Source organism: Pteropus vampyrus, unplaced genomic scaffold (genome assembly GCF_000151845.1).
Source record: "Pteropus vampyrus isolate Shadow unplaced genomic scaffold, Pvam_2.0 Scaffold42, whole genome shotgun sequence".
NCBI classification, from domain to species: Eukaryota; Metazoa; Chordata; class Mammalia; order Chiroptera; family Pteropodidae; genus Pteropus; species Pteropus vampyrus.
The window spans coordinates 3,973,753-3,984,993 of NW_011888823.1; the positions used below are offsets into that span (position 1 = coordinate 3,973,753).

The following is an 11,241-nucleotide window of genomic DNA, read 5'->3' on the forward strand; positions in this document are numbered from 1 at the left end:
CAGCTGCTCCTGGTGCTGGGCCTGCTCTTTGGTCGTCTGGAGCTGGTGTCTGAGACTCTGGGGGGAAAGAGAAAAGAAGGAAGGGAAAGGGAAGCTGGAGAAGGAGGACAGAGACCCCAGCCCAGGGACTGACCTGACACACAAACATCCCCATGAGACCTCAGGCCGTGCAAGGCAGCTATAAGGTGCGGGGAGGGACTAAGGACAGCTCTGGGACGTGTAATGCCTGGCTCTGCCACTGGGTGAGCCTGGAGCCACTATTTCTTCCTTCATTGAAGGCTGGAAGTTACAAAGCTCAAGGATATAAAGACTCTGGTTAGGGAGGAGGCTGAAGAAGTCCTAAGAGCAATCCTGGGTAATCTCCAGGAGAAGCATCTGCAGCAGTAGAACTTAGATATTGGGGAGAAACCTGCCGATAATGAGGGCTGTAAAATCTGAGAACAAGTGACTTCCCTGAAGAACTGTCGGGAAGGGATCTCAAACTCAAATGACTACATGGGCTAGGCAGGCGGTATTGATGAATAAAGTGGGCCTATTGTGAGACAACAGAGAGAGGTGGAGACTGTGACAAACTGAAGAATGTATGGCATTCAAAAGGCATCTTCAAATAATAATAACCTTGTGTGGGCCAATAAAAGTGGATCTGTGGCTGGAGTGGCCTCCAGATTACCACTGAAGACCCCTGTCTGTGGGTCAGTTTAGAGAGGAGAGAATAAGCACAGAGCTCAGCTGCTCTCACCTTGACCACATCTTGCAAGGCCACCTCCGCTTGCTCCTCTGTCCTCGTCACACTGGTCACTCCTGTTTGCTCTTGTGGCTTCTCCGTGGTGGAACCTTCCCTTGTTCCCAGGCTCTGGAGGACCCGGGGTTCCCTCAGAATACTAGGCACCTCCCACCTCTGCTCGCTCCCTGACATTGAATCCTCTATCACCCCTCTGGGGCCGGAAACCAGCAGCCTCTGGACATGACCCCACTCTGCGCCTCCTTCATGAGTCCCCACTGTTGTGCTCTGACCTTCTGCACTCAGCAGAACGCCTCTGCCCTCACTCTCTGTCCTTCTCACCTCCTTCAGCACCCCCTCAGCTCCCTCTCGCTGCCCCTGGGCATAGGGTGTTGAGTTCTCTAGGCAGGTCCCCATCCTTGGGGCTCCCATCTCCTGGTCTTGCTGCAGCTCCTCCCCCTCTGGTTCCCACATGCTCTGGGGGGCTCTGAGGCTCCTGGGATCTTCTCTCTTCTTTTCCAAAAAAGGAGAAAGATGCTTGTGTTGCTGAGGCCTGGGGAGTCCAGCCAACCGGTCTTCCCCTGGTGCATCTCGTGGACAGCTGGCGTGGCTGGTGTGTGGCTCTTCTGGTTGGATTCCTTTGGAGTCTCCATGTAGAGCTGAGATCTGCAGAGAGGTCCCCAAACCCCATTATATTCCCTCGCAGTATCAATTCACTGACCTGGTTCATGGGAGAGGCCAGATCCCTAATGCAATGGGCTTGTTAAATATGTGGATTCCTGGGCCCTCCCACTGACATGGGAGGAGGGCCCAGAAATCTGAATGTTAAAACCCCAGGTGGTCTGATCCGAGGCCCCAGCTTTGATCTGGTCAGAGAGCAGCAGTGCTTCTCAACGCCCTTTCCTCCCTCAGTCCGAGCTCACATCCTTCTCCCTTCTCCACATCGATCTTCCGCATGGATCTGGTTTCCACGCAGAGCACAAAAGTTAAGTTTAGGGAACAGGATCTGACTCTTTGGTGTCTTCTCATCTGCAAAATGGGAATAATAATACCTGCCTTGTAGGATTGTGGTGAAAGGTTAGATGGACCGATAGCCAGCTAAGAGTCACCTCTGCCAAGAAGCCTTTTCTGGGCCCCACATTGTCCTGTGCATGTCTGCATCATTACACTTCATATGTCATGTTGCAAGGTGTTCCTTTAGGATCTGTCTCCCTGAACAGATCTGGACTTTCAGGTCACAGACTGAGTCTTCGTAGTATCTGCACCTTGTGCCCCGAAGCTGGTGGGGGTACAAAGTAAGCTCCTGGAATGATGCTAACTGCAAGCTACCACTTACAGAGCACGTGGCAGGAGCCTTGCTCTGTGCTACACATGTGTCGATGCATCCTCACAATCTCCCCGTGAAGCATGACAAGTAGCTTGCCTGAGGACCATGGTTAGTAAGGGCCGGAGCTGAGATTTGAACCAGGCGACCTTGTTCTTCAATCATTCCCTGAACTGAACTGAGACATTTGCAAATTGTCCAGCAGAGGTTGTTTCCCTGGTCTGTTTCCTACAAGCTTTTGCTCACCCTCCCCAGCACCTCCTCTTCTTCTGGGCCCCACTGGCTCCTATAGATGGTGTCAGTGGTCCCTTTTTCTTCCCAATATCCCCACCATCCTAGGAATATGAGCCTTTACTTCTGTGGATCCCCAGTCCCCAGGCCCACATGTTGGCCTCTCTATCTAGTTGGGTTAGGATTCAGTTACTGGTCAACCTCGGGGTCCCAGCAGAGATAGAGAAGAGACTACGCAGAGTGAAGGTCAGGCAGAAGCACCTCCTTTGGGGAATCTTTGGACTTTCTGGGTCTTCTTCCCCGGGTCCAGCTGGAATTGGAGCAGCGAGGCCTGAAAGTAAAAGAGGCAAGGGGACCTTGGGCCACTCCCCAGCAGTGGCTTGGTCCTCCGATGCAGGATAACCCATCTTTCCACGTATCCCACCACCTTTCCTGCATTCCCGCTCTCCCGCCTTCATGCATGCACCCCCCCTCCATCCATCCATACATCTCACCTTCCATTCAGCTATCCATTCCATCCCAGCATCCCACCATTCATTCGTCCTTCAAACCCTCAACCTCAGACACCCAACAACTTTTTAGTGAGTGTGTATTCTATGCAGCATTGTGGGACGTCATGAGATTATACTGGGAAACCAGAAGGCTAGGAAAATAGAGAATCGGGGGCTCACAGAGCAAGGAAGGAGAGAGACATAGATGGGGCTGGAAGCTGAGAGCTCGGGGCTAGCTCAGGATGTTTGATGGGACGGGTGGTACTGGCAGTAGGCGCTTAAAGAGGCTTCCCTTCATGCTGCATCCACTTACTCTGAGAACATGGGCCAGGCCCCATCCAGGTCTGGTCTCTGCAGGTCCAAGTCGAAAGCCACCCCATTGAGAGCGTAGAGAGAGTCCAGGATGTCTTCCCGGAGTTTGGGGCACACCAGAGGGCTCCGTGGGCCATACCATTCCCTGTGTGAACAGCGATCAACACCTTTGGCCTTTGGCCCTGGTGTTGTTGCCACCCCTGACCTCAGAGGATCCACTGCACACCATAATGTGATGGCTCCCTAGGCAGGGTGGTGGTCCTTGGGGAGCAGGAGGCCTAAGCACCATGATGATACCAGGCCTGGGTTTCTAACGTCCCTTCTGCTCGTTCTTCCTTGACTTTCATGTTGGTAGTCCTTGATATTAAACCCTCCTTTACTCTGAGAGGAAAGGGGGGTCTTTCACAAAGGAGGGACGGTGGGCTCAGATGTGTGAGTAGGAGCATGTCCCAAATGACCTACCTGGTGAGCTCGGGGTTCAGGAGGCAGAGTTGCAAGGACTCGGCCAGCCGCCCGTGGGCTAAGCAGAAGCGGATGAAGGCGCGACCTTTTCCCAGAGGGGTCTTCAGCTGCAAAGTGCCCAGGGGGCAAGGTGGGGGTGGTGTCAAGACAGAGGCAACTCAGCCAGCCGAGGGAGAGAGGAGATGGGAACAGGTGGTTAATGAGAAAGGGTGCCGTGGGACTTGAGGCTATGGGAGGAAAGGGGGCGGCTGAGGGGTGCTGAGAGCTAATGAGCGATGAGGACCAGGCGAGAGGGCCTGTGGTCAGTGGAGCTGGAATAGGTGAGAAAGGGGCCTTGGGCAGGCCTGTGTCCCCCAGCCCCTGAGCCATCCCCGTCAAGGGCCTGGTGGCAGGGCCCCATCGTGCTGAGGCCAGCCCGCCTGCACCCTGGCCCCTGGATACCTTGTCCTGCGAGAGAACGAAGCGGGCTGGCTCCGTGTTTCCTCGGTGCTGCCACAGGGCGGAGCAAAGGAAATCCCAGTAATCCTTCCGAGGTCCCAGGAAGCTCTTCTGCTCTTTCTGGTCAAACTGGGAACAAGACGGGGAAAGGATGTGTAGGAGTGCTCCCTCCGAGACCCACCCTGCATTCCTACACGACGAGGGGGAAGGGCTCACGCGGACAGACCGGCTTTGGGCGCTGGCTCTGTGACCAGAGGCAAGCTGCTCGATCTTTCTGAGCCTTTAGGGTCTCACTAATTCCAGAAGAACTTAAGGAGCACTTACTATGAGCCAGGCCCTTTTCTAAGCCATGGGGGTACAGCAACGAACAAACAGAACTTGTGGGCTTACACCTTGGTAGGGGAGACAGACAACGAACAAACTGAATAAGTAAGACATGTACTATGTTCCATAGTGCTGACTGCTAAGAAGCGAAGCAAAGTAGGGAAAGGGACTAGAAAGTGTATGGTGCGTACCCGCGTGTGTATGTGCGATGTGTGTGTGTGGTGGATGTGAGTGCACGATGTGTATGTGTGGTGCGCATGTGCGTTAAAAATTTAGATTAGGGCGGTTAGAGAAAGCCTTGCTGAGGAGGTATGACTCACATCTACCATGCAAATTTCTGGGAAAGAGCATCCCAGGAAGAAAGAATAGCAAGTGCAAAGGGGCTGAGGTGGATGTGTTTCCTGAGATGCCTTAGAAGATCACAGGGACCAGTGTGACTAGGGGGCAGCGGACGGAGGGCGTACTCACACATGCACACTACATACACATACCACACACACAAACCTCTCTCTCTCACACACGCACACACACACATAGAGAAGTTGGAAGGGTATGCGTGTGTATGTGGGGGGAGGTAGGCAGGTTATCAAACACCTCAGGGGGTTAGAATGAGAATTAAATCGGGTGGGCATGTAAAGGCTTATGATCAGGGCTCTAACCAGCATCAGGAAGGGCCAGCCCTGGGACATCTGTACCTCTGAAACTTTAGTCTTCAGAGCAGGGTGGCTGCCCCCAGCCCCATCCTGCCCTGCCTCAGCCTTGCCCTACCTCACCTCCCAGGTTACAGTGACAGCCTCCAGGAGGGAGGTTAGATGTCAGGAAGGACTTGCCGACTAAGAAGGATAAGGCAGTGCGTGGTAGCGAAGGGAGGCCGTGGCTCTTCCCTCAGTATCTGAGAAAGCCCTCCTGGTTATCTGGGCCTGGAGAGGGGGGAAAGGGCGAGGGGAGGAAGGAGAGGGGAGGGGAGGGCCCCACATGCAGCAGCAGCTCCAGGCAGCCACAGAGTCTGTGCAGCTCAGCACTGGCGTCTGTCACTGACCGTCCGCCCCTGTAGCCCTGGACGATGGCAGAGACAGCAGCTGTGGGGAAGATGGCGGACATCAGACATCAGGGAGTGAGGGCTCTGAGGGAGATGCTCCCGAGACGTCTCACTTCTCCTTCAGTTCAGTTCCAGAAATCTCTCAGGACATACTCACCTTTCAGGTCCCTGGTGACCTTGAGGGCAACCCCCTCTTCTGCCATGAGTATTTGAAAATGACGTGATTCCTTGTGGCTCTGGAAGGCCAGCCCAGGAAGGAGCCTCTGAGTTCAGTTGCCCAATTCTCTGCATACACAAAGGAAGAATCAGAGCCTAGAGAAAGGATACAGCATCTTTAGGGTCACAGTGGGTTAACTGGTAGGATAAAAATCCCAGCTCTTTCTCGTAGGCCACTGCAGAAAGATGATGGCGTGGCCTCCATTTACGGAGCAGTTTCTGGGGGTCTGGCATCTTTGCCTCATTCAGTCTCCACAACAACCTTTGGGGATTGTTAACTCCATTTTACACGAGGTGAAAAGGGGGCTTGGATTGGGTAAGTCTTTTCTCCCACGTCACAAAGCTGTGTGATGAAACTAGAATTTGAACTCAGGTCTGTGCGCCCATAGGGCCTGTGCTCTCGGCCCTGACTTGATGTGAGTGGTCCCGTTACTGCTCGTGCCCTGTGGATGCTGGGCTGATGGAATGTCACCCTCTTCCCCATGGGGAGCCTTGCCAAAGCAGTCATCACCCTTGAGACACACATTCTCATCTTTTCCTGGGCCCCAGCTGAGCGGAAAGTGTGTGTTCTTCGAGGAGAGGGAGGCAGAAGTAGGGCAAGGCCCTAGAGCTGGGACTGAGCCTGAATGCGGGGACGCGTGGGCAGCAGGGCACCTGGCTTTCTCCCTGCCACTCTCGGTTGGCTGAATCTCAGCTTGTTCTCCTCGCAATGGGTCCTGGGGCTCAGAGAGGAATACTGTGGGCCCTGAGAGCCAGAGGGCTTATTCTGAGATCCTGGAGTAAGGACCAGGCATGGAGTGAAAATCCAGGTGTTCTGCCTCCCAGGCTGTGGCTGTGGGATTTTGGGAGTGGGCGGGTGGAGGGGGCAGGAGTGGGAAATGAGAGTGAGTGAGGGAGGGCGGGTGGGGTATGGCATTCATTCAGTGAGTTGGGGGTCAAGGGGTCTGGGTCTCCATTCTGGTCCTGTAACTCACCGTGTGACCTTGGGCACATCTCTCACTTTTCTTGGGCCTCAGTTTCCCCATCCATAGACCAAGAGTTTGGATGTAGGGTCTATGATGTCCCTTTTGGCCCGGACCGTCTATGAGATCCATGAACACCTACATGCAGCTCCGCCTGTCCCTCGTATCCATCCGGGGTCCCTGGCCCCTTGCTCCTGGCACCATTTCCCTTCTCCAGCCTCCCCCAGACCCAGGAGCTACTCACCTGGAAAGGCCTGGCTGGTTCCGCGTGGAGAGAGGGCACTGCAGCCTGAACCCACCACTTGTGACTATGGGCTCTGCACAACCTTCCCAGAGTTTGCTGCCTGGGAGGTGACTCAGGCCGAGCCCAGCGCCCGGGGAGGGGAGCGAGGGGGCGGGGCGGGGGTGGGGTGGGGGAACCCTGCTCAGAGTGGGAGGAACAGAAGACTGTAGGGGAGGAGTGGCAGCACAGGGGAAGAATGGATGAAATGAGGGTAGATTCAGTTGTTTGCCAAACACAGACTCGCGGGAATTGCGGGGGGCGTGGAGGCTGGGAGTGAGGGGACGTGGGTGTGGGGAGGTGGGCAGGGCCGGGGGCGTGATTGAGGTAGGTGATTGCGGCAGGTGACTGCGGCAATTGTTGCTGTGCAAGTTTCCTTCCCTTCTCACAGCCGCCACTTGCTCTTGTCTTTCTCCCTTATCGACACAAGGTGGCACAATGAGGCTGGGATGCTGCCCATCGGTTAGTTCCGCCAGTTTTCAAAGTCACTTGATCCGAGTGTGATACAGGTGGGGAGGAGAATGCAAGGGTCCCACCACGTGTCTCCTTCCTTCCCCCTGCTTCGGGCTTCTGAGGGGGTCTCCATGAGTACTGGTCGCAGGTGCTATCCTCTCGGTCCTGGCGCTCACTCCCAGAAGGAGGGAAGTGACCGCCGGGGAGATGCTGTCTCCAGAAATGGGCCAGGTGCGTTGCCCAGGTGAGCTGTGGCCCTTCCGCCCTGGCTGTGCTCTGCCTCCGTGGTGAGGCTGGGGCCTTTCCACTGCCTGGTCCTTGTTTTTCTAGGCTAGGGCGCCCCAAGGGCTATTACGTGGGGCAGAGGACAAAGCAGCAGGCCCCCGGGAGAACTAGTGTTTCCCAGCCCACGGGAAGCGCGTGTGAACTCGGCACGCGCCCGGCTCTGCGCTCCTGCGTGGCCCCGGGCCTGTCTCTCCCTCTCTGGGACTTGGTCTGCCCCGTGCAGAGGTTCCATCCCCGCTCTCTGTCCTTGTCCCCGACTCCCCGCCTCGCCCTCATTTATCTCTTCTTATCTGCTTCCTGCCTCTTCTCGCGCCGTCTGTCTCTTTCTCGCGCTTTCAGACTCGGCAGGTCCGCGGTCCCCGTTCCCGGGACCCTTGCTGTCGCTCCTCCCCACGCCCCCCGCCCTCAAGTCTCCGTCTGTCACTGGCTGCGTCAGGGCTCCCGTGTCACCGCCCCGTGTCGGGCCCCATACTCCCCCCACTTCCTGGCGGTGCCGCGGGAGAAGGCTTCGGGAGGGGACGGGCTGGGGGCGTCGCCACCCCCCTCCAGACGTCGGAGGCGCCCTGGGCTGGGGGACGGGCCAGCTCCTGGGGCATCCGCTTCCCCCGCCCCTGGCCCCGGCTTGCCGGGTGCCGGGCCGGATGGGCTGCACGGTGAGCTTGGTGTGCTGCGAGGCGCTGGAGCCCGGGCCCCCCAGCAGCCCCCAGCCCCCGGGGAGTCCCCCGGCCCCGGCACGGGCGCAGTGCTGGGAGCCCCGGGCTTCGGCCCACGCCGAGAGCAGGCGGCTCCTGCTTCAGGTAGGGCGCTGCGGGGATGGGTATGGGGAGAGGGTTGTGGCAAAGCAGAGTTCACCTGAGATAGGTAAGGAGCCACGCCAGGAAAGTGCCCGTCAGGCCTTGGAGGGGTGGGCAGCAAGGGCAGGCTGCCCCAGGGGCGCGGGTTGGATTAGGTCCGGCGTAAGGCACAGAGTTAGGCTGAGGTCTCCCCTGGGTCTCTTGTGCCCTAGAGAGGAGAGTGATGTAGGATCTGACCCTTAAAAAGGTGAATAGTTCAGGTGAGGTTTAGGAGCCACCCAAGAGGGGCAGGGCTGGGAGTGCTGAGGAGACAGTGAAAGTGTTAATTTCCCCTGAGCTGGTCCAGGACTTGACCGTTCGTCCCTCCTGGGAGCCGTGACTGTTGGCCCTGACTAGGGCTCTGTAGCCAGGAGGGAGGGGGCATTCTGAGGCAGGGAGGACCCCACAAGAGCAAGGACCGACCTGAGGATGTTGGGAGCGGCTGAACCCTCACTCCTGCATCCTCTGTTCTGGGTAAGTCTTCGATCCTTGCAAGTGGGAAACGGACCCAGAGGGGTGGGGACAGGCTGGTGCTGGGAGGCTGGTGTTTACCCTGGTGGAGGTGTCTGTCCAGGAAGCACCAGGCCTGGTACAGATGTGGGCACTGGATTTCTTCCAGGAGGAGGAACGTGAGATATTTGGAGTCACTAAGGACTGGATAACCTTGCTCTGGGCTCCCAGCATAATCCCGGCCGACTTCCCTGTTTGGGGGCTATGAAAGCTGCAGCCTCATAAGATTTGTCTGCTGTGCGGAATTTGGATTATGCTGGGGTCTTGTGTCGCTCTACCTGGGCGCACAGAGTTTGGGCGACTCAAAATGTACCTGCGACCATATCCCAGCCGCCTTCTCCCCCTTCACTGGGGCAGCCAGCGAAGAGAAATATGTGTGTGTGTGTGCACGTGTGTGTGTGTCTGAAGTGACCCCTCTGCTCCACTTGACTGGCTGTCCCTCAGGCCATGAATAATGGCATATTCATGGGCATACTCCACAGTGCCAGGCATAGCAGTATGAAACTCTCTGTCCTTCCTAAGCTCTAGCCCAGGGCATCACCATGGTGACAGACCATGGTGAGGGACAAGTGTGGGGCATAGCTGTTGCCTGAGCCCTTGCAGTGGCCGGTGGCCCAGGTGTGATTCTGAGGACGACCTGAGCCTAGCTTCGGGCCCTGGGGGTAGAGTGAGGCCTGTGGGTGTTGGCTGGTCCTCTCAGATGGCTGCTGCTTTGTCTTGGCAAAGGGGCAGAGAGTCCAGAGAGGGAAGGTAGCATGGCAGAACCCCTGGACCGCGGGGCCTCTCCGGAGGTCGTCCAGGCTCCTCCCCTGCCTTAAGCCTCACGAACCATCCTCTGTCCTAGAAGGTTTCGGGGGAACGGGAGTTCACAGTCCTCCTTTCTCATCTGCCTCCGTCTCACACGCTTCTTGACTACTTTCTCTGCTGGCGGGGCTCCTTGATTCCCTGTCTCCTTACCTTCCCGCTCCCCACGCAGCCCACTGTGGGGTAGGTGCCAGGTGGGCCACCTGAGGGACAGGCAGTTGACCGAGATGGGGGAAAGGAGCCAGGGCACTGGAGGTGGGTGATCCAGGAGAAGGGAGAAGGAGGGGGAGTGTGTGTGTGGGTGTGTGACAGCCATGGGGACAGGGATGGGGACGAGTGTCTGTCTGCATTCGGATGAGCTGGTTTCTGAGCAGCCTCTTGAGAGAGCCTGGCAGTCTCCCATGACTCACTCCCTCCTTTATCTGCAGGATGACACTCTCGGTCCCAGCTCTAGCCCATGCCCACTGCCCCCTACCTCTGGCTCCAGCGGGGGGTGCTGTTGCTGGCTGCTCTCTCTACAGCTCCCCGCCACCCCCACCACCCCCTATTCATATTGCAACTCTCAGGAGACTTCAGTGATCCAGGAAAGAGTAGCCAGGCTGTCTATCACCTTACTAGAGATGTTTTACCAAGTTCTTGTGGTGAATAAACATCTCTTGGGCTCTCAGCCCCCCTCAGAATTCAGGGCTTAGAAGCTACTCAGGCGTCTGGGCTCCCAGCCAGGGCGCTCCCACTGACAGTCCTGCCATTGACATGCCACCTTTCCTGCCACAGGCCATTCCCCCCCTCTCCCCGAGCTGCCATCCCCATTCCACAGGCCAAGCTCCTCTTCTTGGGTCACACGCTGTGCTCATATCTCTTGTCCCTGCCCCCAGCCTCTCTCTTCTTCTCTCCCCTCTGGGTGGCCCCCTCCCCGCTTGGCCATATTACCCTCTTCCCCCCTATTACATTCTTCCCCCACTCGCCCCCTAAAGCAGACTGTCCTCTGCACAGACCACACTGCCCTCCTCTCTCTGCTGGCTTGCTAGGTCCCCTCAGGCCCACACCTCTCCCCTTCCCTGGCCTGCTCCTCTACTTTGCTCTGAGGAGGGCTGCTCACCTTGGCTCCCAAGCCGCTGAACCCCAGCTCTGGATTATCGGAGCCTGGAGGTGTGGCCCCACACCCCTCGGGTGGCCTCCTCAGGGTCCCATTATTGCCATACGTGCTGAGCTGTCCTTTGGCCCCACACGCCAGCCTGCCAGCCTCGGGAGAAGGGAAGGTGGGGCTTGGCACCTCTCCTGAGCATTCCCGCCAAACCTTCTCTGACCTGGGCGCCAAGGGGCCTGGAGGGCATCTCCAGGTGCCAGCCTCGCCTCCTCACTCTCTGCCATATCCCAAGACAAGTGGGTGCTTGTTGGGCGGTGGCGGGAACAGAGAGGAGGAGACTCTCCGGGCTGCTTTTGCCTCCTCTCTCTGAAAACCAGTCCCTGGGGTCAGATCATCTGGCCTCTGCCCAATAGCCCAGAGCCCTATTGAATTTACGAGACTCTCAGGAGGCCCGGTCTTGCAGCCTTCC

General features: G+C 57.3%; 1 protein-coding gene across 1 annotated transcript in view; it reads right to left on the minus strand.

The window, feature by feature from the left end:
* RUFY4 (RUN and FYVE domain containing 4) overlaps positions 1-5,545 on the minus strand; it is a 17,704-nt gene extending 12,159 nt beyond the window's left edge. Inside the window, exons 1-7 of the mRNA XM_011358691.1 lie at positions 5,500-5,545; positions 5,279-5,382; positions 3,983-4,108; positions 3,542-3,648; positions 3,081-3,224; positions 2,538-2,607; positions 740-1,387 (exon numbers count right to left, since the gene is read on the minus strand). Coding sequence (XP_011356993.1) covers positions 740-1,387; positions 2,538-2,607; positions 3,081-3,224; positions 3,542-3,648; positions 3,983-4,108; positions 5,279-5,382; positions 5,500-5,545 — 1,245 coding nt within the window. The remainder of the gene's footprint in view (positions 1-739; positions 1,388-2,537; positions 2,608-3,080; positions 3,225-3,541; positions 3,649-3,982; positions 4,109-5,278; positions 5,383-5,499) is intronic.
* Positions 5,546-11,241: the final 5,696 nt, after the last annotated feature.